The sequence below is a fragment of the Amblyomma maculatum genome, chromosome 5, assembly GCF_055883805.1.
Source record: "Amblyomma maculatum isolate TAMU_Amacu chromosome 5, ASM5588380v1, whole genome shotgun sequence".
In the NCBI taxonomy this organism is placed as follows: Eukaryota; Metazoa; Arthropoda; class Arachnida; order Ixodida; family Ixodidae; genus Amblyomma; species Amblyomma maculatum.
Genome location: NC_139348.1, coordinates 28815298 through 28837844, shown reverse-complemented (window position 1 = coordinate 28837844; position 22547 = coordinate 28815298). Strand labels below are relative to the sequence as shown.

The 22547-nt window shown below is 48.0% G+C and overlaps 1 protein-coding gene across 1 annotated transcript in view; it reads left to right on the top strand.

Moving 5' to 3' along the window:
• The window catches only part of LOC146187919 (uncharacterized), a 52765-nt gene extending 32461 nt beyond the window's left edge, over positions 1-20304 (top strand). Inside the window, exons 4-5 of the mRNA XM_084603062.1 lie at positions 7364-7447; positions 20157-20304. Coding sequence (XP_084459188.1) covers positions 7364-7447; positions 20157-20293 — 221 coding nt within the window. The 3' untranslated portion in view covers positions 20294-20304. The remainder of the gene's footprint in view (positions 1-7363; positions 7448-20156) is intronic.
• The last annotated feature ends 2243 nt before the right edge of the window (positions 20305-22547 follow it).

Here is a 22547-nt window from a genome sequence, read left to right as displayed (position 1 = left end):
GAAGGGATTCTTATCCGCCTTTCCAGCCCTACCTCACAAGTGAACTACAGCTCACTCTATATCGGGGGCTCATACCTGAGGCCAAATGATTGCACTTTTGCACGAGACGCAACAGGGGGGTTCAGCTATAAAATCAGTCGCTCGCACAGCCGTCTAGTGGCCCGTGCTGAGCGGTGACATTGAACGGCTTGCAAGAACCTGTCCTGACCAAAGCCACCTGTAAAGACTCCGGTAAACTGGCCGTTGACGGAAGAGAACAGGTCGCGTGTCAGTCTGGATTACGCAGGTCCGGAAGCTGCGCCATGATTTTGATTGCTGTGTATTCTCATTCCAAGTGGATTGAAGCAATCACTATAAAACACGCCACTGTGGAGTCGAAATAATGGTGCTCCACGGGAAGTTTAGCTGACCAGGCATCCGCAGAACCATAGCCAGTGACAACTAAAGTCACTTTACGTCAAATGCGTTTGCTGAATTTCTCCCGGCAAACGATGTAAAACATCTCTCCGCACTGCACCATCTGCAGTCAAACGTACTTGCAGAGGGCAGTTCGGATTAAAAAGACGGTTTTAAGATTCAATGGGGCATTCTGCACACTCGACTAGCAAAACTGCTCTTCAGCTACCGAAGAACGCCCCTGGATGACGGAAAATTTCCCTCTCAGCGACTCCTTGGTTACCAGATTCGTTCTATCTGCTATCGCCTGTTGGTTTCGTGCTATCTCCTGTTGGTTTTCCGTAACGGTCGCAGGAAGTGACAGATAGCAAGCTCTGTATTGGTGATTTCGTTTGGGCAAGAAACTTCGGCGAAGGCGAAGAGTGATTTCCAGGAATCGTGAAAGAGAAAAGGGTTCACGGACGGTCATAAATGACGCGCTAGCTGGAGAACCACAGCTACATCGACATCTGCTTCGCCCACATGAGGCTTTAGTGAGCCAACAACAACCACAGAAAACAGGACTTAACACGCCACCTACAGACAGCCCTCCTCCGCAGCAAATCGATCCTTTGGGCATTACCTTTCCGAAGCTTCCGCGATCGGCCCGCGTCAAGAGACGCAGAAAGTGCGTGATGCATCGTGCGTGCCGTGCCGTCATGCGATCCTTTGGGAGTGCGCGCCGCGCTCCGTGTTGTCTCTACACGAAGCACCCGCCCTGGCGCCGACACTCATGTGAGTGCTTCGTGCTCAGTCATTATGTCATCATGTATACGTATTCTTTGTGTCTTAGTTATGATAATTAATTTATTTTAGTCTTCCGGCACCTCTCGTCCTATCCACCTCGTATACATAGTAACATGTGCCCTCCGATAGTAGGCGGCATAGCACTGTGTTTCCTTCATTTCACTTTAAGGCATCCGGCAATGCTATGTTCTGAGGCAAAATGGTATCGTCATACTTGCTAGTGGTCAAAAGGTGATACCACTTTCAGAAAAAGAATATAGCAAATAGGCACCTCTTTATAAAAGTTGTGTTTAATGTCTGGAACATCAAGAAGACAACGTCGTTTTTAAAGAATCACTGTATCTGCGGATGTTCCGGAAAGCCTACCGTAAATATTATGATCTAGCGAATGTAGCAGCAGAGATATATTCGAATAAATATTGCCTCCGTGTTTTTCTTCTCAACTCCCACATCGGGCCAAGGAGGTGGTACCTGGTTTTCAGGCGGTGAAAAAGTCCAGAATGAATGTCATGCCGATGTTTGGGTGTGATAGCACAGCACGAGCAGACGTTATATCTCATTTGATGTTTGACGAGGACGCTTCACGGGGCAGTGGCTACCTGGACTGATGATGTCTTAACTCTGCTGAAATGTCTGCACACCTGATCAGAGTAGAGGCACGAAGATTGGCGTAGCCATCAAAGGAGAGAAGCAATGAAATTGGGGATCAATCCCAAACTGGAGGCTATTGTAATCATATATCAGTGTGTATTTCTTGCGCGTTTTTTTTAATTAAATACTTTTTACTGCATCTAAGCCGAGTATCCAGGGAGTTAAATGTTTAACAAGTGACACGTTTCCGCAAGAACCTCGATTGCGCGATGAATTATTTTTGCCCAGTACATAACCAAATCCATTCGTCTGCGACGCCTTTTATTTTTGTTTTTGTTTTTTGAGGTCCAGGAGGCCAAAAAGTTTCGTTCAAAGTTTTCATTTCTTGTACTCGCATGCAGAAGTTAAACGTTCAATGGAAAATGAATGGGTGCTGTTCCTGAGCATAATTATGATTCCGATGGGAAATACCACGATAGCTTTAGAAATATTTATATTTATTTTCATGTTCTTTTATCCTCAGGGTAGAGAGTGCATTAGAGTGAGAAGGCTAATTTAAACCAATAAAAAGAACACGAAGCACACGTTATATCGAAGAAAATAGTCCAAGCTTCGGACGCGTCGCAAAAGACAGCTTGTGAACTTTGTGCTGCCTTCATAGGGGTAATTACTAAAACCAGTTTGACATGCTTAAAACGTCAATAGCAAAACAAGAAACCAAACGCTTGCCGCAGCAGGATTCGCAGATGTCTTCATTAGTATAGTGCAGCTGACAATATATGACAAAAAAAAAAGTGTTTAAAAGCTCTTAATTGACCAAAATCTCTGTGTACGGAGCGTACTAGAGTACAGTGATTAGAATTATACATATTTCAAGAACTTTTGTAGCTCTGGATATTTAATGCACATTAATAAACGTAGGAGGAACTAGTAAAGCTCTAAAAAGTCTTGCGTCAATACGTTTACCTCAGTAAAGAGAGCACAGATAGGTAAATATTATGATGGTATTGTGGTCGCCATGGGTCTTGGTGTTCCTGAGCAAAATAGTAAATCATATCCACCAAAATGCATGGCAGGGAATTCCCTGCAAGATCTGGGTAGTTTAGTAATCGCAAATTGGGCATTCAGGAACAATTCTTCATTTACGACACTATCGGCACAGCGCATAGGACGAGGACGAGAGGAGCCACAGACAAGACGCTTGTTTATTGAGGCTCTACCAATGCCTAAATTAAGTGGCAAACTTTCTCAAAAAGAACCAAAACCACGCATTAAAAACAACATAAAACGCAGAACAGGAACTCCGTGCGTGGAAGCAGGGTACATGTCAATTAAGCTATGAGCATTTCCTTATTTATGGTTATGAAATCGTACTTCTTGTTCGGACAGAGCGAATGATGCGGTGCTTACGTATTGGATTCGGTGTTTTTGAATTTTCTGTGATTTCTCTAGTAATCTTAACGCTGCTATCGGCCAAAAGTTTGCACAGGCTGAAAATGGGGAAACATGGTGCTTTCTGTTCTTGATTCATTCTTGTGTGCAGTCCGTGCAGTGAAGTCTAAGTTGATCAGCCAGAGTGTTTCCCACTTTTTATGTTCTTTCAATCGCTCATTGAGACATATAACAGTTTGGCCCGCGTAGTGTTTGCCGTAGGAAAGCGGAATTCTGTACATAGCATTGTTAGTGCAGCCTACTAATCTGTTCTTATGCTATTTGGCGCAGCCCGCCTTGCATGTGTTGAAAGTGGTGGTCAAGTCATAAAGTTTAGAGGCGTGTCCGGGGCGGAAAAAGCCTCATTGATATTTGCACAAGCGCACACCTTTTGAGTGTCTGCGAGATCTTATGTAAGTAGGGGAGAACCGCAGCGTTGGCTTTTTCTTTATTTTTCATTTCAGTTCTTTTCTATTTCGGCCATAAAGCCAGAAGCCTCTCACATCATTCCAGTTCAGTCAGCATTCCGGCATTGAAAAGAAAAAGAAGCAAGAAGAAATGCCTCAATTATCCGGCCCCCACTTACATACGCTAACACTTTCTTATTTCGTAAGGAATGGGACGCTAGGACTTGAAACATTGCAGACCAATCAGCTTACTATCTGTTACGTTCGAGCTATTCACTACGGTAATCGCTAACAGTAAGACTTCGATAAAAAAAAAACGATCAAGCAGGCTTTCAGCAAGGGCACCCTGCTATCGATTATATCCATACCATCAACCAGGTGATAGAAAAATGCTCGGAATATAACCAGTCCTTATACATAGCATTCATTGATTACGAAAACATTTGACTCAATAGAAACATCATCGGTGATGCAGTCATTGCGGAATCGGGGTGTAGATGAGCCGTATATGAAAGTACTGGAACATATCTATTGTGGCGAAACAGCAGCCATAGTCCTGCATGAAGAAGGTAACAAATTGCCATAAAGAAAGGTGTTAGGCAAGGAGACACAATCTCTCCAGTACTATTAACAGCTTGCTTAGTGGAAGCATGTAGAGACTTGGAATGGAAGAAGTTAGGGATAAGGGTTAATGGAGAATACCTGAGTAATCTGAAATTCGCTGTCAGGGAATGAGCTGCAAAAGCATTATTAATGACCTAGACAGGAGAGTCAGGAAGGTAGGCTTGAAAATCAATATGCAGAAGACTAAGGTATAATGTTCAACAGCCTCGGCAAGGAACAGCAATTCACAATAGGTATAGCGAAGCACTGGAAGTAGTAGGCGAATATGTCGACTTAGGGCAGGTAGTGACCCCAGATCCGGGCCAAGAAAGAGAAATAATTAGGAGAATAAGATTGGAATGGAGCGCATTTGACAAGTAGTCGATGATTATGACTAGCAGCTTACCGGTATCGCTCAAGAGGAATTTATACAACAGTTGCATCTTATCTGTACTCACCTATGGGGCTGAATCGGGCAGTCTAACGAAAAGGGTGCTATTTATATAAGTTGAGGATAACGCAGAGGGGTATAGAACGAAATATGATAAATGTAACATTAAGAGAAAGGAAGCGTGCAGAGTGGGTCAGAGAAATATGTCCAGGCAACGACATTCTAGTAGGAATGAAGAAGAATCGGCTAGGGGCCGGGCATTAGTGCGCAGAGAGGATGCCCGATCTCTGCTATGGTAAATCATTTGATTCCATGTTCCATAGCGCGATAAGCAAAACAAGAGAGAAAACATATAACAACAAACACAGCGCTGACTGTATTACTGTGTGACTGTGTCTGTGGCACTGTCAACAAAAGAAACAGCTTATCTCGAATGCGAATGTTGACGCGTGCCTGCAGTATTGTGAATATTATGTGCACTCATCTTTTGTGTGCCTTGATTTCCATCTCTGCTTTCCAGTGGAGTATATATGCCGGCTAGTTCCAGTTCAGTCGTTCAGTCATGTCCGACTCTTCGTGACCCTATTGACCATGTCACGCCACGCTTTCCGGTCTCTCACTATCTTCCTAACATCACATAACTTCATCTGCAGTGCCTCGAGGATGCCATCTAACCATCGCGTTCGCTGCCTACCCCTTCTCCTGCAACCCTCAACCTTTCCCAACATCAAATCTTTCTCCAGCGACTCCTCTCTTCTCATCAGATGACCAAAGTTGCTGAGCTTTAACTTTAGAATTTGACCCTCCAATGAGCAGTCAGGGTTTATGGTCGACAATATTGACTGATTTGATCTTCTGGCAGTCCAAGGAACTCTCAAGAGTCTTCGCCAGCACCACAATTCAAACGCGTCAATTCTTCGGCGGTCAGCCTTTTTCACAGTCCAACTCTCGCATCCATACATCACAACTGGAAAGACCATAGCACGAGTTATACGGATCTTGGTTGGCAGACTAATGTCTCTGCTCTTTACTAGGCGGTCAAGGCTAACCATTGCTCTCTTTCCCAGAAGCAGGCGTCTCCTAATTTCATGGCTGCAGTCTCCTTCCGAGGTAATCTTGGAGCCCAAGAAGAGAAAATCTGTCACTGCTTCCACTTCTTGTCCCTTGATGCTCCAGGACTTAATAGGGCAAGACGCCATGATCTTTGTCTTTTTAATGTTCAGTTTAAGCCCAAACTTCTCACTCTCTTCTTGTACGCGCATCAGAAGTCTCTTGAGTTCCGCTTCACTTTCTGCAATTAAAGTGGTATCATCCGCATATATGCCGGCTAGACAAGCGATAAAAACCAGTTGTCAGTCAGAGCTGTGTTTGTCGTTACAAGTTATATCTCTTGGCTTGTTTACCACGCTGTAGATATGGAACATATCATCACCAACCCACCCAACAACTGACTTTGTTGATTGCACGGGAATAAAGCATAGCAGCTGGAGGGCAGGAGAATTAAATTTAGGGAGTTTGTTGCTTTTCTGGAGGTTCCATCCTTTAAAAGACGGACAACGCCACTCGATCCTGCACAGCACATAGCAGTAGATGTGAAATTTTACAGCGCTGAATGCGTACTGTAGAGAGTGCTCCAACCAGTGTGCGGTGACCCGAGTCAGAAGTTTATTCATTAAAAAGACTAGCGCATGTAACAAGGACACAGATATAGAAAAGTGTCTGTGTCCTTGTTACATGCGCAAGTCTTTTTAATTAATGAATGACGCACCAACTAGCCCAGCTTTCTGCCTTGACAGAAATTTATATAAATAATTTTCCGCTCAAGCAGCAATTATTTTCATTGCATGTCATTGACCCCACAAACAAACGAATTTCATTTCACTTATTTTACTCTTGCACAGGCGCTACCCACTTCTCAGCATTTAGCGGTACGAGCTTGGGTCCACTCGGGATTCGGTACCTGCGCTTAAGATTATTATTATTTACATCTGTAGCAGTCGAAACGTCGCACAAGCTCGGTTAAGCCACTAAATGAGTATTTCACGCTCAATGGGATAAATAAAAAAATCACACGATGCGACGGACGCGGAAAAAGAAGGCACACAAACGATAGGGCTAGTGCCTATGTGCCTTCTTTGTCATCCTCTGTCGCGCCGTATTATTTTTGATTCAGAATGTACTAACCAGCCCAAACAAGAGTTCTACATGGGATGGAATAACGCGAACGTGAACGGAAAACGGCGGCCGCTTCTGGACCGTCTCATTGCCAGCTCTCGTCGACCGCTAGGTGACGCCACATGACTCGGCAAACCGATTGCAGGGTGTCTATAGCTTACCATCTGCAGTTTCTGTGACGCCTCTCATGTAGTTTTTAATGTGCGTGCTTTCTTTCCTTTTCTGGACTCTTCGCCACTGTATTTAAGCAGAATCAGAGCCTCAATAAACACCAGCTGTAGGTCCAGCGCTGTGTCCGAGCCTTCTTTCGTCCTCGTTTTATGCGTTGCACCAATAACTTCTAACCGACATGTCCAAGCGTCTATCTTGTCTTCATTCACAATATGTACGCGACGTGAAGTTTTCTTTCGGGCGACGAATTCAAATAATGCGCATGTTTTGCTTCCATTTGCTAAAATTAATCAAAGGCTATGAGTCATTATGGCTTCCTCGGAGCATGATAGCCCGACAGCTTATGCTAGAATAATGCAGCGGTCGAACTTTAGCTGCCCTATTTTCAGTAGGCGTTTCTTTTTCTGTTCAGGTGACCCAAACCAGACAGCCCAGCTACTCTACACTGACGTCACGACATGCTTCATCGCTCGGTTTTCCATCTCCGGTACCTACCGTAAGTGAGGCATTGTACTTTTGTTTTGTGGTGGTAGGGTGACACGAAATAATAGCATATGACAAAACAGTATGCGTCAAAATCGCACACGCAAAAAACAGCATGATGACCAAACAGCACGGGGTAAACAACAGCACGCGTCAAAACAGCATGTAGTATGAAAAAGCAAAGCCACAAAACAGCAGACAGAGAAATCAGCACAACGACAAAACAGTACACACAAGCAAAAACAGTAAAAATGGAAAACAGCGCCGAGCAGTACGGTGCAGCTCTGCAGAACGGGTATCTATCATAGCCATAACTGCAAAGGTTAAATGACATGGCATACCGCAGTGGAGTTTCGACTACCATGGTGTTGTTTTTGGTGATTAATTAAAACAGGAAGGTTATATTTTGATGTCTTTACAGAATAGAAAGCTTGGCCAGTGGGAGGCTACCATGCAATCTTTTCTATTTTTGCTACTTAGTGAAACGAACAGGGAAATGTTTCAACATCTGAATAAAATTGAAGGATGGGCGAGTTGGGGGCAGTTCGCGATGCTTCGGAGGCATAACGCTTTAGCGGTCGAATGCAGCGGCCAGCGAAGCTGTTTAGTTTGCGTCGGCATTGGTTCGAAACCTACTCTCGCCCGGAACGTTGCTTTTTTCTGTTAATTCATTTCATTTCAGGTCAAACAGCTGTTGACAGCACGAAACTGACTGTCTGAACAATTACGAATATTACAACACCGCCGAGTACGCAAAAAAAAAAAAAGCGACTCAATTGAGATACTTTGTTTCCGAGGGTTCCTGCAATTACTTGCAAGCATTACTTGACTTGAGCGGGCACGGAATTGAGGTACTGTAGGGAATGGCTTCGCCCCCCCCCCCCCCCTAAGAGGCGCAGTAAACGTGGTGATGATCACTATAACAAATAGGATGCAAAGGTCCCTTGCAGACAACATATATTAAGGCGATTCTTTTAAGCGTTGCACTATGAAGCAAGTAAAAAAATTGAAATTGATGTTGATAATTTGCATTGGTCTTCTAAACTGACTATGATAAAAAATACAGCCGCATTCACAAAGATTTAGTAAGTTTTTTCGCATGTTCCATTTTAGAACACTGGCGTTTCTCATATGAAGAACACAAATTTTGTCTGGGATAACGTTTTTTGACTATTAATGGGGTTTTATTCATGTTAACAGAAGAATTATTAGCGTCATACAAGGATTTAAAAGGTATAAATATTTATAACAATGGTCTAGAAAGTTTTTTTGTCGTCCTACTTGCTGGAGGTCAGTGAACACTTCACAAGCCATGATATGCTGCAAACCATTTCATGTGGAGGCGCTTTTTGCTCTGCTGACAATGGTTCGACGTGTTTTTCTTGCACTCTGCACACCTCCGCTGAGTTGCTGAGATAATGTAGTGGGCATCAGATTTCCTATCCTCGCGTCTCGGATGAACCCGAGGTCCAGGCCGCACAGTGGTTCTCTCCTTGAGGTGCAGCAAGGACATGGCGACGCACCACCGAACTGCTATGTGCGTCATGGCGGCATCAGTTCCTTTGTGAAGCTCGCAGTAAAGGAGCCATCCTGCGACAACAGCCATTTTTAGACCATTGCTGAAAAGGTTCCACCACCATTTTTGCTTCGAAGTCTTGGGCGATGACTTCCGATGAGGCGGTCGAGAACATCTACTCCCCCCATGCCCTCATTGTATGTTTTGGTCAAACATGGTTGCGGAATGTCTACCTGTTTGTTTGCGCATCGTGAGAAGCGTTTCGCAGTTCCAAGAAGATCATGGTCGAAGTGGTTTGAAGAAACTGTAACGACTGCATTGTCGTTCCACCTGCATGCGTAGACCACCCCGTCACACTTGTAGTGGAAAGAACCTCTTTCCTTCCTTGGGCCTCTTTCGAGCTCTTCAGCGGACAACCACCGGTTCTTATATCTCGTACAGTACCCGTCGCCCGAATCCCCTGATCAGCCAGTTCCGTCAGGAGACCGTGCGAAGTAAAAAAAGTTGTCAAAGTAGACCTCGTGCTGCTCAGGGGCGGACAGGACAGGTGCCAACAGAATAGTTAAGCGGGCGAGTTGGTGATACATAATTTAAAAAAACAGCGCGAACAAATGGGGACGAAAGGAAGAAACCACAGGAACAAGCGCTGATTCTGGTGGACACAAGCCTTTCCTTGCATATGAAATGTAGATTTAATAGTTGGTTTGAACGTCTAGCGCTGCCAGTAATTCGGGTACAGCAGGGTCGAATTGCCAGGCGCAGGGCACGGCTTCAGCACGAGAGATGGGCGCCGGGGACAAGCGATGGTGATGGCGATGCCGCAGCGTTTTCCGTTCTTTGTCTTCTTTACATTTCCCCCACGTGAAGAAGTCGCCATCCTGGCGACTCAGGGAGAAGGGACGACCAGAGGGTTGTAATATGGCTTGAGGCGGCTAACGTGGACAACCTCTCGGCCGCGACGGCGGTGGTCGGAAGAAGGGGTGACTGGCTCGATGACATAATTCACAGGGGATGTGCGTTCCAAGACGCGATAAAGTCCGTGGTATTTGGTGTCTAGTTTGTTGGTGGCAGGAACGCATAGCCAAACGAAGCTGTCGGCCAGGAACGTGGGAGCAGGGTTATCGGTATCATGCTGATCTTTGCGATAGCTTGAGTGTTGGATGTAAACGTGCGAGCTAACTGACGGCATTCCTCGGCCTTCTGTACAATATCTGACAAAGCACTGTACTCAGAGGCATCTGGATGGTATGGCAAAATTGTGTCCATAGTACAAGATGGTTCACGGCCGTATAAGAGAAAGAAGGGCGAAAAAGCAGTTGTTGCTTGGGTGGCAGTGTTGTACGCGAACGTTATGAATGGCAGTACCTGGTCCCAGTTGGAGCTTCCAGATTCAGATGCAACATACATTGCGAGCCTGTCCCCAAGCGTACGGTTGAAGCGCTCCGTGAGGCCGTTTGTTTGCGGGTGGTACGCAGTTGTAGCCCGATGTATCGATTTACAAGACGAAAGGAGCTCTTGGACTACTTCGGAAAGGAAGACACGACCTCTATCACTCAGTAGCTCGGAATGGGCGCCGTGTCGAAGAATGAAGTGGTGCAAAAGAAAATGGGCTACAGGATTCTCTAATTACTCCGCGTCGGAGCATGTCATCGACTTGTTGGGCAATAACACGGCGCTAAGTCGGGGACACACGATACGGCCGCTGATGGAGAGGTGGATGAGCGCCAGTGTCGATGAGGTGGGAAACGGCATTGAGGGTGCGACCGGAGCTGATTGAGGAACATGATTAGGGAGGACTTCGATACATGCTGCTGGATTGCACGGCGAAGCTCCGGAACAAGGCCAGTTGTTGATGACTCCTTAACATATGGCTGCAGGGACAGTTGTCGCGCGACCTCCTGGCGTACAAAAGCCTTGATGTCTTCAGAGAGGCTAGATGACTCCCTCTCCGCGGCTAGTCCAGCGAGTGATGTATGAGGCTGGCAAATCAAAACACGCTCCTTCCGGAGCTCGTCGTAGCTTTGACAGAGGTCGTAGATTTCCTTGACCGTAGTGGGGCCTTTCGCGATGAGCCTGTTGAAAGCACCGTCATCAATTCCTGTGAGGACATGACGTATTTTAACGGCCTCGGTCATGGTCGGGTCAACGCGACGACACATATCAACAATGTCCTCAATGTAACTGGTGAACGCTTCACCGGGCAGCTGCAGTCGCGACCGAAGACACTGTTCCGCGCGGAGTTTTAGGACGGCAGGGCGGCCAAAGACATCAGAAAATTTCGTCTTGAAATTCGCCCAGGTGGTAAAGTCCGACTCGTGGTTTCGAAACCATAGATTAGCGACGTCGCTCAAGTAAAAGATGACATTATTGAGCTTACAATTGTCGTCCCAGTTATTGTGACGGCTGACTCGTTCGTAAGTGGTCAGCCAATCGTCGACGTCGTCATCGCTGCTTCCACTGAAGGTAGCGGGGTCCCGTTGACGAAGCGCACCTGTGCAGGTGACGGGCGGAGGCAGGTGCAATGAAGTCGGCTCCGTCATTGGGGTAGTCAACGTTCTGTTGCGCACCTCCACCCCGCACCTCCACCAAGTGAAATGAGGATTTAATAGTTGGTTTGAACGTCTAGCGCTGCCAGTAATTCGGGTACAGCAGGGTCGAATTGCCAGCCGCAGGGCACAGCTTCAGCACGAGAGATGGGCGCCGGAGACAAGCGATGGTGATGGCGATGCCGCAGCGTTTTCCGTTCTTTGTCTTCTTTACACATACCAGGAAGACACACGAGCTTTGCACACACACACGGCAACCAACGAGGCCAAGAAAGCCGGGTCATCAGGAAGAAGGTTAGGGTACGTAACAGTGCCCGTAGTACTAGAAATGAAATTCAACAGGATAGTTAAGCGGGCGAATTGGCGATACATCATCCAAAAAACAGCAGGAACAAACGGGGACGAAAGGAAGAAACCGCAGGAACAAGCCCTGTGGTTTCTTCGTTTCGTTCCCGTTTGTTCGCGCTGTTTTTTAGAGGACAGATACCATATTGCCGCGAAACCTTCAAAACAGTATCTGTTGTTTTTTAACAGCCGCCGGCATACAGGCTTATCACTCTGATTCTGGACCGCGTATCAGTTCCGTAATCTTTTTTTGTTAATGCTCGATGTCGCGAGTCACACCTTTATCAGTTTTGTTGTAGCGCAAGACGCACCGAGATCTGTCTCGAAGGTTCCGGCCACTCGCTTGTCTTTCCACAATGTTCCAGCCCGTGCTGGTAGCTGTTTGCGACGTTATCTAGATTCTTCTGTGCAGTCTTTAAATTGAGCGTTGCCGAGTGTGACGAGCATTCTTTGTTCGACGATCGACGAGCACGTTTGTTTCTATCGCAGCCGCCGAGTTGCTTAGTTCTTTTGCGGGCGCAAGTCAGCCCAAATAAAGAGTTTCTTTAGTGCAATCATCGACCTTTCATTTGTGTCCTCGACCTCGTCACCACTACGTGACATCTGGTGGAGGTGCTGCCTTTGATCCTTCAAGCGAAGACTCAAGCCGTGTTCCTGTCGCCCTGGAAAACCATCCTACAGGTCAACGAGCCAGCCGCCGACTTCAAGGCCTACAACCCGAACACGGTCTGCTGCCTGACCCCACTCGATCTCGGAAGACATCGACGCTCACAATCGCCCAGCCTACAGCACCGGTTGTTTTCGTTCAACCCCGTGAGCCCCCCTACTTCCATGGACGACCGGATGAAGATGCAGAAGACTGGGCGGACCTTTTCGACCGTGTGGCAGAATTCAATGGCTGGAACGACGCCACGAAACTCAGGCAAGTCTACTTCGTTCTTCAAGGACATGCCCGCGAGTTTGGTTCGAAAATCATGAGGCAGCTATGAAGGATTGGGACATTTTTAAGGAAGCGTTTTTGACTGCCTTTTCAAGCGTCGTCCGAAAAGAAAGAGCCCGGGACCTCCTTCAGTCAAGACTTCAACTTCCTAACGAGCCTTTGCTGGCGTACGTTGAAGAGATGAAGCGCCTCTTTCGCCGCGCTAACCCTAACATGACTGAAGGTGAGAAAGTCAAATTTTTAATGCGAGGCGTCAAAGAATCGCTTTTTGCAAATCTTGTCCGAAATCCGCCAACAACAGTGGCGGAATTTGAAACGGAAGCGTCTGCCATCGAGAAGACGTTGTACACCCGGATGCGCCACTACGAGCGACCACTTCAACCAGACTACTCATGCCACTACCCCAGCGCATCTGCAAGCGGAGAGAACCTTCGGGACATCATCCGGGAGATCGTGCGAGAAGAGCTCCGCAGAATGCAGCCATCATCGCAACAACCCCAGGTGGCGACGCTCGCGGACGTCGTCCGTGAAGAAGTCCAGCAGGCGCTGGGCGTTCCTGAAGCGACGGCTGCGACTGTTCCAGGACAAGAGGCAACAGCGATGAACTACGCTGGTGCATTACGTCGCCCTCCGCCCTGACGTGATGACTTTCCGAGCCCTCGCCGCTACCGGCCTGTTCCTGAAAACCGCCCCTTGGCTCCCGCCCGCCAAGCCTACCAACGACCAACAAGCCCCAGGAAGTGCGACGCATGGAGGACAGCGAACAACCGCCCCTTATGCTTCCACTGCGGTGAGGCCGGCCACATTCTGCGGCACTGCCCGTACCGACGAATCGGTCTCCGCGGATTTGCAGTCGACGCTCCACGACCACGCCCAGGTGAACGACCGCAAGAAATCGACAACTATCTGCGTAGCGGTGAGATGGCGCCACCAAGCCGTCGATTCAGGTCTCCATCGCCGTACGGCCGTACAGGGCCCGCTTTGCGTCGCCTGGACGTAGCTATGATGATAGTGTGCGCGGAAGGTCCCCAAGTCCACGTAGGGGAAACTAAAGGCAGCAACCTTTGGAGGTAAGGTTGCTCAACGGCGAAAACAAGAAGATCCTCCGCCGCCGACGACCACTAACGACGACGCAACCATTTCATCGCCGCTCCACACGACGACATCGCCGACAACACGACCAGAGTGCAAGCAGACACCGCCGCCCAGCGAAGTAACAACGGTATGCCCCGGCCATGACCTGAAGAAACGACGGAGCCGAGATCGGACACTAAGGCCCACGTGCAATGCGACGACGCGAACAAGTGACCTTGAAGTTGATATCGACGGTCGCAGAGTCACTGCCCTTGTAGACACCGGAGCTGACTATTCAGTCATCACTGGACCGTTAGCCTCCCATCTCAAGAAAGTTACAATCGCTTGGGATGGCCCGCTGATTCGCACCGCAGGTGGCAAACTGATTACTCCATCGGGACGATGCACTGCAAGAATAACCGTAAATGGGCGTACTTACCCCACTAGCTTTGTGGTCTTGCAGCAGTGCTCCCGCGACGTGATTTTAGGCATGGACTTCCTAAATAAACAGAGGGCTATCATCGACCTGCGATCCAAGCTCATCAAGCTCTCTGCAGACAAAGCCATTCCTGCTACGACGACGTCGATGCAACGCATCGCTCTAAACGTCCTCGATGAAGAATTGACCGTCCCGCCCCGATCAAGCATCGCAGTCTGCGTAGGTAGCGCAAACATCGAAACCGCTGAAGGCATCGTCGAAGGAAATATCCAATTGCTCTTAGAACGAGGTGTCGGTATCGCAAGAGGCATCGCGAAATTCCGGAGAGGTCAAACTCAGGTGCTGGTAACAAACTTCACCGAAGAATACCGGCATCTCAACAAGGGCACGACGATCGCTTTTCTCGACGAATTAGCCGACCTCAAAGATGTATTCGCCCTCCACGACCAAACGCTGGAACACTCACCGGACCAATTCCGTCAGCCCAAATTTGACATCAACCCGGCATTGACCCACAGCAGGAAAGACCAGATTCTTAGTCTTCTTCGAAGCTACGGGGAGTGCTTTTCGTCATCATCGAAGGTACGACAAACACCACTGGCCAAGCACCGCATTATAACGGACGAACACGCCCGACCTCTGCGCCAAAGCCCTTATCGTGTATCGCCGCGAGAACGCCAGGCCATTCGCGATCAAGTTGAGGAAATGCTACGTGATGACGTAATCCAGCCCTCGAACAGCCCCTGGGCGGCACCAGTCGTTTTGGTCAAGAAGAAAGACAGCACACTTCGCTTCTGCGTTGATTACCGCCGCTTGAATAGCATAACGAAGAAGGATGTCTACCCGCTTCCCCGCATCGACGACACTCTCGACCGGCTCTGCAATGCAAGGTACTTCTCATCGATGGACCTGAAGAGCGGATATTGGCAAATTTAGGTCGACGAAAGAGATCGCGAAAAGACCGCATTCATCACACCGGACGGCCTTTATGAGTTCAAGGTGATGCCATTTGGCCTCTGCTCCGCACCAGCCACGTTTCAACGAGTAATGGACACAGTCCTGGCAGGCTTGAAGTGGCAAATTTGTTTGGTATATTTGGACGACGTTGTTGTCTTCTCGTCAAACTTTGAAGACCACCTAAAACGACTACAGACAGTGCTGGAAGCCATCAAGTCATCGGGACTAATGCTAAAAGCAGAGAAGTGTCACTTCGCCTACGAAGAACTCCGGTTCCTAGGTCACATCGTTAGCAAGGACGGTATTCGCCCAGACCCGGAGAAAACAGCTGCAATCGCACAATTCCCACAGCCTGCGGAGAAGAAAGCTGTGCGCCGATTCCTTGGGCTGTGCGCTTATTATCGACGATTTGTCAGAAACTTTTCGCGGATCGCCGAACCGTTGACGCAGCTTACAAAGGCTGACGTACCTTTTAAATGGGAAGCGCCGCAAGAAGAAGCCTTCGACGAACTTAAGCGCCGCCTGCAATGCCCTCCTGTACTTGGCCACTTTGATGAAAACGCCGAGACCGAAATTCACACCGACGCGAGCAGTGTGGGCCTAGGAGCCGTTCTTGTCCAGAAGAGTGCCGGACAGGAGAAAGTAATCGCCTACGCTAGCAGATCCCTCACAAAAGCCGAAGTCAATTACTCGACGACCGAGAAGGAGTGCCTTGCAATCATCTGGGCCACTTCTAAGTTTCGTCCATACCTATACGGCCGACCATTCAAGGTGGTGGTAAGCGACCATCACGCGCTCTGCTGGCTGGCTAATTTGAAAGATCCTTCCGGCCGCCTTGCCAGATGGAGCCTACGACTTCAAGAATTTGACATGACTGTAGTCTATAAGTCGGGCCGGAAGCATTCCGACGCAGACTGCTTATCCCGCGCTCCGGTCGATGCTCCCCCGAAGGACGATGACGACGACGCCTTTTTGGGACCGGTAAGCGCCAGCAGTTTCGCAGAACAACAGCGATCAGACCCTGAGCTGAAAGCGCTAGCCGATTACTTGGAAGGAAAGACCGCTTCCCCTCCTGGTGTGTTCAGGCGGCATTTATCATCCTTCGCGTTAAACAATGGCCTCCTCGTGAAGAAGAACTTCGCACCTAACAAGACCGCGCAGCTTCTCGTAGTGCCTAAAACCCTTCGGCAAGAAATTCTGCAGGTGTCACGATGAGCCCACAGCAGGCCACCTCGGATTTGCGCGCACATTGCGTCGAATCCAGGAGAAGTATTACTGGCCGCGACTGCCTGCCGAAGTTGCCCACTACGTGAAGACGTGTCGTGAGTGCCAACGAGGCAAGACGCCGCCGAACAGACCAGCAGGACTACTAAACCCGATTCCGCCCCCAATCGTGCCCTTTCAACAAATTGGGACGGATCTCCTCGGCCCCTTTCCATCTTCGTCTATGGGTAACAAGTGGATCATCGTGGCCACTGACTACCTTACCCGTTACGCCGAAGCAAGAGCACTACCAAATGGTACCGCGGCAGAAGTCGCCAAATTTTTTGTCGAACAAATTCTCTTTCGACACGGCGCCCCAGAAGTGCTAATCACGGACAGGGGAACGGCGTTTACGGCAGAGTTGACGCAAGCCATCCTGGAATACAGTCACACAAGCCATCGACGAACAACTGCGTACCATCCCCAGACCAATGGCCTTACGGAGCGCTTGAACAAAACGATCGCGGACATGATCGCTATGTACGTCGACGCTGAACACAAGACCTGGGACGCCATCTTCCCGTACGTGATCTTCGCGTATAACACGGCAGTCCAGGAGACGACCAGAGCGACCCCGTTTAAGCTTGTGTACGGCAGGGAGCCCACGACGACGCTCGACGCAATGCTGCCGCACGTAACCAGCGAAGACAACCTTGACGTCGCCGCCTACCTGCAGCGTGCAGAGGAAGCCCGACGACTCGCACGGCTGCGTATTAAAGACCAACAGCGCACCGACAGCCGACGATACAATTTACGACGACGCCACGCAGAGTACAATCCAGGAGACCAAGTGTGGGTTTGGACACCAATTCGCCGTCGCGGATTAAGTGAAAAGTTGTTGCGTCGATACTTTGGGCCATACAAAATCCTTCGCCGCGTCGGACCACTCGACTATGAAGTCATTCCCGACGGAACATCAGCATCACAACGGCGACGCGCACGCCCAGAAATTGTACATGTTGTACGACTGAAGCCATATTACGCGCGTTAAAGAATCTGTGGTGTTTAAACTTTGCAGTGTTTATGTTTAGGTTCCTTTGTTTTGAACATCGAGGCGGTGTTTTTTTAAGGGGGGAGTAATGCCGCGAAACCTTCAAAACAGTATCTGTTGTTTTTTAACAGCCGCCGGCATACAGGCTTATCACTCTGATTCTGGACCGCGTATCAGTTCCGTAATCTTTTTTTGTTACTGCTCGATGTCGCGAGTCACACCTTTATCAGTTTTGTTGTAGCGCAAGACGCACCGAGATCTGTCTCGAAGGTTCCGGCCACTCGCTTGTCTTTCCACAATGTTCCAGCCCGTGCTGGTAGCTGTTTGCGACGTTATCTAGATTCTTCTGTGCAGTCTTTAAATTGAGCGTTGCCGAGTGTGACGAGCATTCTTTGTTCGACGATCGACGAGCACGTTTGTTTCTATCGCAGCCGCCGAGTTGCTTAGTTCTTTTGCGGGCGCAAGTTAGCCCAAATAAAGAGTTTCTTTAGTGCAATCATCGACCCTTCATTTGTGTCCTCGACCTCGTCACCACTACGTGACAATATTGCTAACAACCGTCAGCCCAAGCCCGAGAGGTGCCTTCTCATCTGTTTCATTTCTCCCGCAATATATTTCCATTGTATAGGGGTACCCATCGAAGAGCACATCGTCCATATCTTATATCCAAATCGAATAGGCTTACCGCGAATGAACATTTTGCACGAGTGATGGCCATAATAGGACACCATTGACTCGCCGATGCTGAGGCTTTTGTGGAACACTCCAAACTGGCGGAAACATTTCGAGATTTCATCGCAAAACGGCTGAATCTTACCCATCTTCTCGCCTGCTTTCAACTGAGTGTTATCCACTACGTGAAAAAACCTTTTCAGCTGCCGGAACCTATTGCGGGCCATCACTGTTGTAACTAAAGGCATACGAAGGTCTTCCGCGGTGCTCCAGTACGAGTCCTCAGATGGAATGGAGTGATATCCGCTCAAAAGTAAGAGACCTAAAAACTGACCTATGTCCGCTCCTGTGACGTCCACCTCCTCGCCCTTTTGGAGCGCTTACCTTGCAGTCAGTTCAGACAGTGAACCAAGATATTCTGGAGAAATAATTTTGCTGAACAGCATAAATGGGCTCATGTCCGCTAGCTCAGGAAATGCCTCTAGCAACAAAGGAGGGTTCTCTCCAGGAAGTGTTTTCTCGAACGTAGCACAGTCACCCCATACTGCGCTAACGGAGCGCTTAGCGTATTTGTTTTTCCAGCTTTGTTTGATGACTTGCGCCCTTTTCCAGCAGTCCACTGCCTCCGTGCTGGTTTTTTTCGTCGTGGCTCATGACTCGGACATGCAGTAGGCGAATCAACGTCTTCATCACAGCCCTGCATAACTTCAACTTTTCCGCAAACATAATCGGGAACAACTTCAGAAAAGTCATTTTCGTTCCCGTGCTCTTCGTCAGTAATATTGCCATCTTCATCAGGCGGCAATTGGCATATAGACGACCTTCGCGTTCATCTTCAGGAAGGCTGAAGAAAAGGTCAATTGCAGCCTTCAGTGTGAGGAAGCGTTGTGCCATGACCTACAGCGAGAGTTATTGCGCTGAAAAGTATAGTACTGTAATATAAAACTAGCCACGAAGTCGTTTTCTACTGACATTCAGAAGGATTGATGCGGCTATGCGCTGTAGTTGAATGCTGCTCCTTCCACGTGCCAAGTAAAAACGAAATGTCAAAATAATGCCAAAGAAAGGTAGTGTTCACGTTTGTGCCAAAGTGCACCTGGAGGGCGCAATCAACATGCCGAAAAAGGAGAAAAAACACGGCGAAATGCATGCGCCAGTCTACGCTGCTTTTAACACCGTAAAACGCCAATGTTACAAAAATGGAACACTCGCATAAAACTCTCTAAACTAAAATACTAGACCCTCTTTATTATTTTTTATTATTTTCTTGCCCAGTAATAACGAACCATATGTCGATATTTTAGTTCTGCTTTGCCCATTGCAACGTTACACTTTTCCCGCGAAATAATTCAAGTAACATATGGCGCCGAAGGAACGCAAAATATGCCTTGTTGTGAGAATTTATACAATGGTTCTAAATACCTTGATAATAAAAATACAAATTGCTATATTTTCTACAAGTATCAGTGAGTATGTGAAAACAAAAGGAAAAATATCCGCGATAGATGAGGAAGAAAATAAAAAATCGGGTTTCGTATGTTCCACTTTTGGAACATCGGCAAGTAAAAGGTTAAAGGCTCATGCTCGCGGATCGTGTCCGTCCGTCCTACCGTAACGCTTTAGTTTCATAGGAGACGGTAGCTGGCAGGTGACATAGCCGAGCGCTAACTGGACGTAGGGCTTCCATACATTACGTTTGGCAGGAGCTGCCAATTTGGGCCTCTCCGTTCATATGGGAGGGTGATGTCAGAATCAGCCTGCCAAGACCCTTGCATTCACGTTGTCCCTATGAAACGCAGGCGCGTTCATACGGCTCGGTTAAAACCGGTAATGCGGGGCTTCATATGTTGGCTGGTAGATTACACTATCGCGTCATCGCGAAAGGAGGAGTGAAAACATAGAGATAAAAGCCGCGCGATAGAGGCAGTTTAGTGATCCAAAGTGCCTCCTAAAATTTGTTTTTCTTTATCTCTTTGCAGATTGCATGCTCTTTGTGAAGACCGAGAGCAAAGATTCGGTGCCGGAAGACTGCGTCACGGAGTTTGCAAACAAATGCGGCACGCAGAGTTACACTCTTTACAGCCAACAGCTGTGCCCTTCCATAGGTGGATCTTGAGATAGCGCAGTCACCCCTCTCACAATAAAATGGAACGCATGTTTTCGGCGTTCATATCTGTTCCGCCAATCTACTCGCAAGCTCCCCAGTAGCTTGGTCAACTCAGTGCTATGTTGGTAATACGAACGTTGCTTAAATAGAGAAATACACCTTGCATAGGTTTCACTCGCGGAAGGCGGTGAATGCTTGCTTACTCACCATCATCACCATAAGCCGCACTACACCCGTTACAGGGCCCACAGTTTCCTTCAACTAACCCGGTCCTGTATTAGCTGCGTCCGTTTGACCACTGCGAACTTCTTAACCTTATCCACCTACGTAATTTTCTGCCGCCCCCTGCTAGGCTTTCCTTCTCTTGGAATCCAACTGGTTACTCTCAGCGACCATCAGTTACCTTCTCTTCGCACTACATGTCTTGTCTGTGTTCATTTCTTCTTATTTTCTACTAGGATGTCAGTAACTCGAGTAAATTCTCTGACCCACTGGGCACGCTTCCGATCCTTTAACGTAACACTAATCATTTTCCCTTCCATAACCCTCAGCGTTGTACTCAGCTCAAGTGACCCCTTTTCATTACCCTCCATGATACAGCCTCATATATATATGAGTACCGATAAGATGCGACTACTAACTTGCGAGTGTGTTTCAGATGCTGAAGTAGTACACTCTGAAGGGTAGTTGGTTCATACTAAGTGAACGAGTAAAACTGCGTGAAAAAGACGGGAGAAATACACAGGCACAAATAATCTACGCCTTGTTTGTGCCTGTGTGTTTCTTACGTCCCGTCGTTTTCGCGCATGCTTACTCGTTCGCTTCCAAATGCACTCCATCTCAGTCTTCTACTAGTTATTTCGCTTTCGAGGTCCGGATCGGCGGTTTCTACCAGTCCAATATATACATAAGCACTTCCAGTGCTTCGCTACGCAATTTAAACTGCTATTCCTTTTCCAGGCAGGTCAACATTACCTTAGTCGTCTGCATATTAATATTCAGGCCTACCTCTTGTCTTCTCCTGTCTAGTAGATTAATAATTTGTTGCACGGTCCCGTGAGTTAGTTAGCAAAAAATTGTCACCAGCGAATCGCAGACTACTGACATCATCTATAACAAACCTGGTGCCTAACTGCTCCCTATCTATGTGTTTGAATAGGCCCTCTAAGTAAACTGCTAACAGCACTGGGGAGATAGTGTCTCCATGCCTAATTCCTTTCTTAATTCGAATTATGTTACTTTCTTTATGCAGAACTATGATTGATGTCCAGTTATGCACTAAAGATATCTTCCAGTATTTTCACATATCGCTCATCTACACCTTAGTCTCGCAATGCCTGCAAGGCTACTGCAGTTTGGACTGAATATAATGCTTTTTCGTAGTCAGTGATTGTAACGTATAGGGGTAGATTTTATTCCGGGTACATTTCTGTCACCTCCAAGGTAGCACAGAATGTGGGGCCCCAGTAGGTCCGATGTAGACAAGTAGGGCTGGGGCAACCATCATAAAACCTGCATCGGTCCCAAATGGGGCAAACATGGGCAAGCCCCATTTGGGCTTGCCCCTGTTCCTGCTACATGGGCCCCATATTGGCGTTGCCCGGGCTAATGTAGAGAACACTCCTGCATCTAGACCAAAAAGGCACCTTGTGGGATATTTGCGGGCAAATCCAACCTAAATATGGGCGGTTTATGAGAAAGCCCTCATAATCCGAAATGAGGCCGCCCCCATTAAATCTCTGTGAGACATATCGGCCGTACCGAAGCAGGAGAACTGGCATGCTCATATGCTGCCCCACTCGGCCCCTTATAGGTTCCTTGCGGGCATGTGGAATATGAATGAGAGCTCAGTTTGGGCAATCTTTCGTGAAGCACAAATGAGGCAGTCTTAGCTAAATCGCTTTTGGTCCCACATCGGCCGTAATGAGTCTGGAAGGCAGGCGTGCCCGTATAGTACCAAATTTGACCCCGAACTTGAAGGCGCGTGCAACAGCAGGTGGGCTCTAGTTTCAAAACAACACCCTGACCAACTCGGGCTGCCCACAAAAAGCTGCTTTAGGTCCCACATTGGTCTTAACTGGTCTGGAAGGCTGGCATGTTCGCATGATGCCACTATAGGTCCCTTGTAGGGCATAGAAAGCACGTGCAACAGCAAGGGTGCTCTAGGTAAAAAAAAAAAAAAACACCCAGCCCAACTGGGGCTGCCCACACAAAACCGATGTAGGTGCCACATTTTTCTTGGTGGGGATAGAAACTAGAGCTT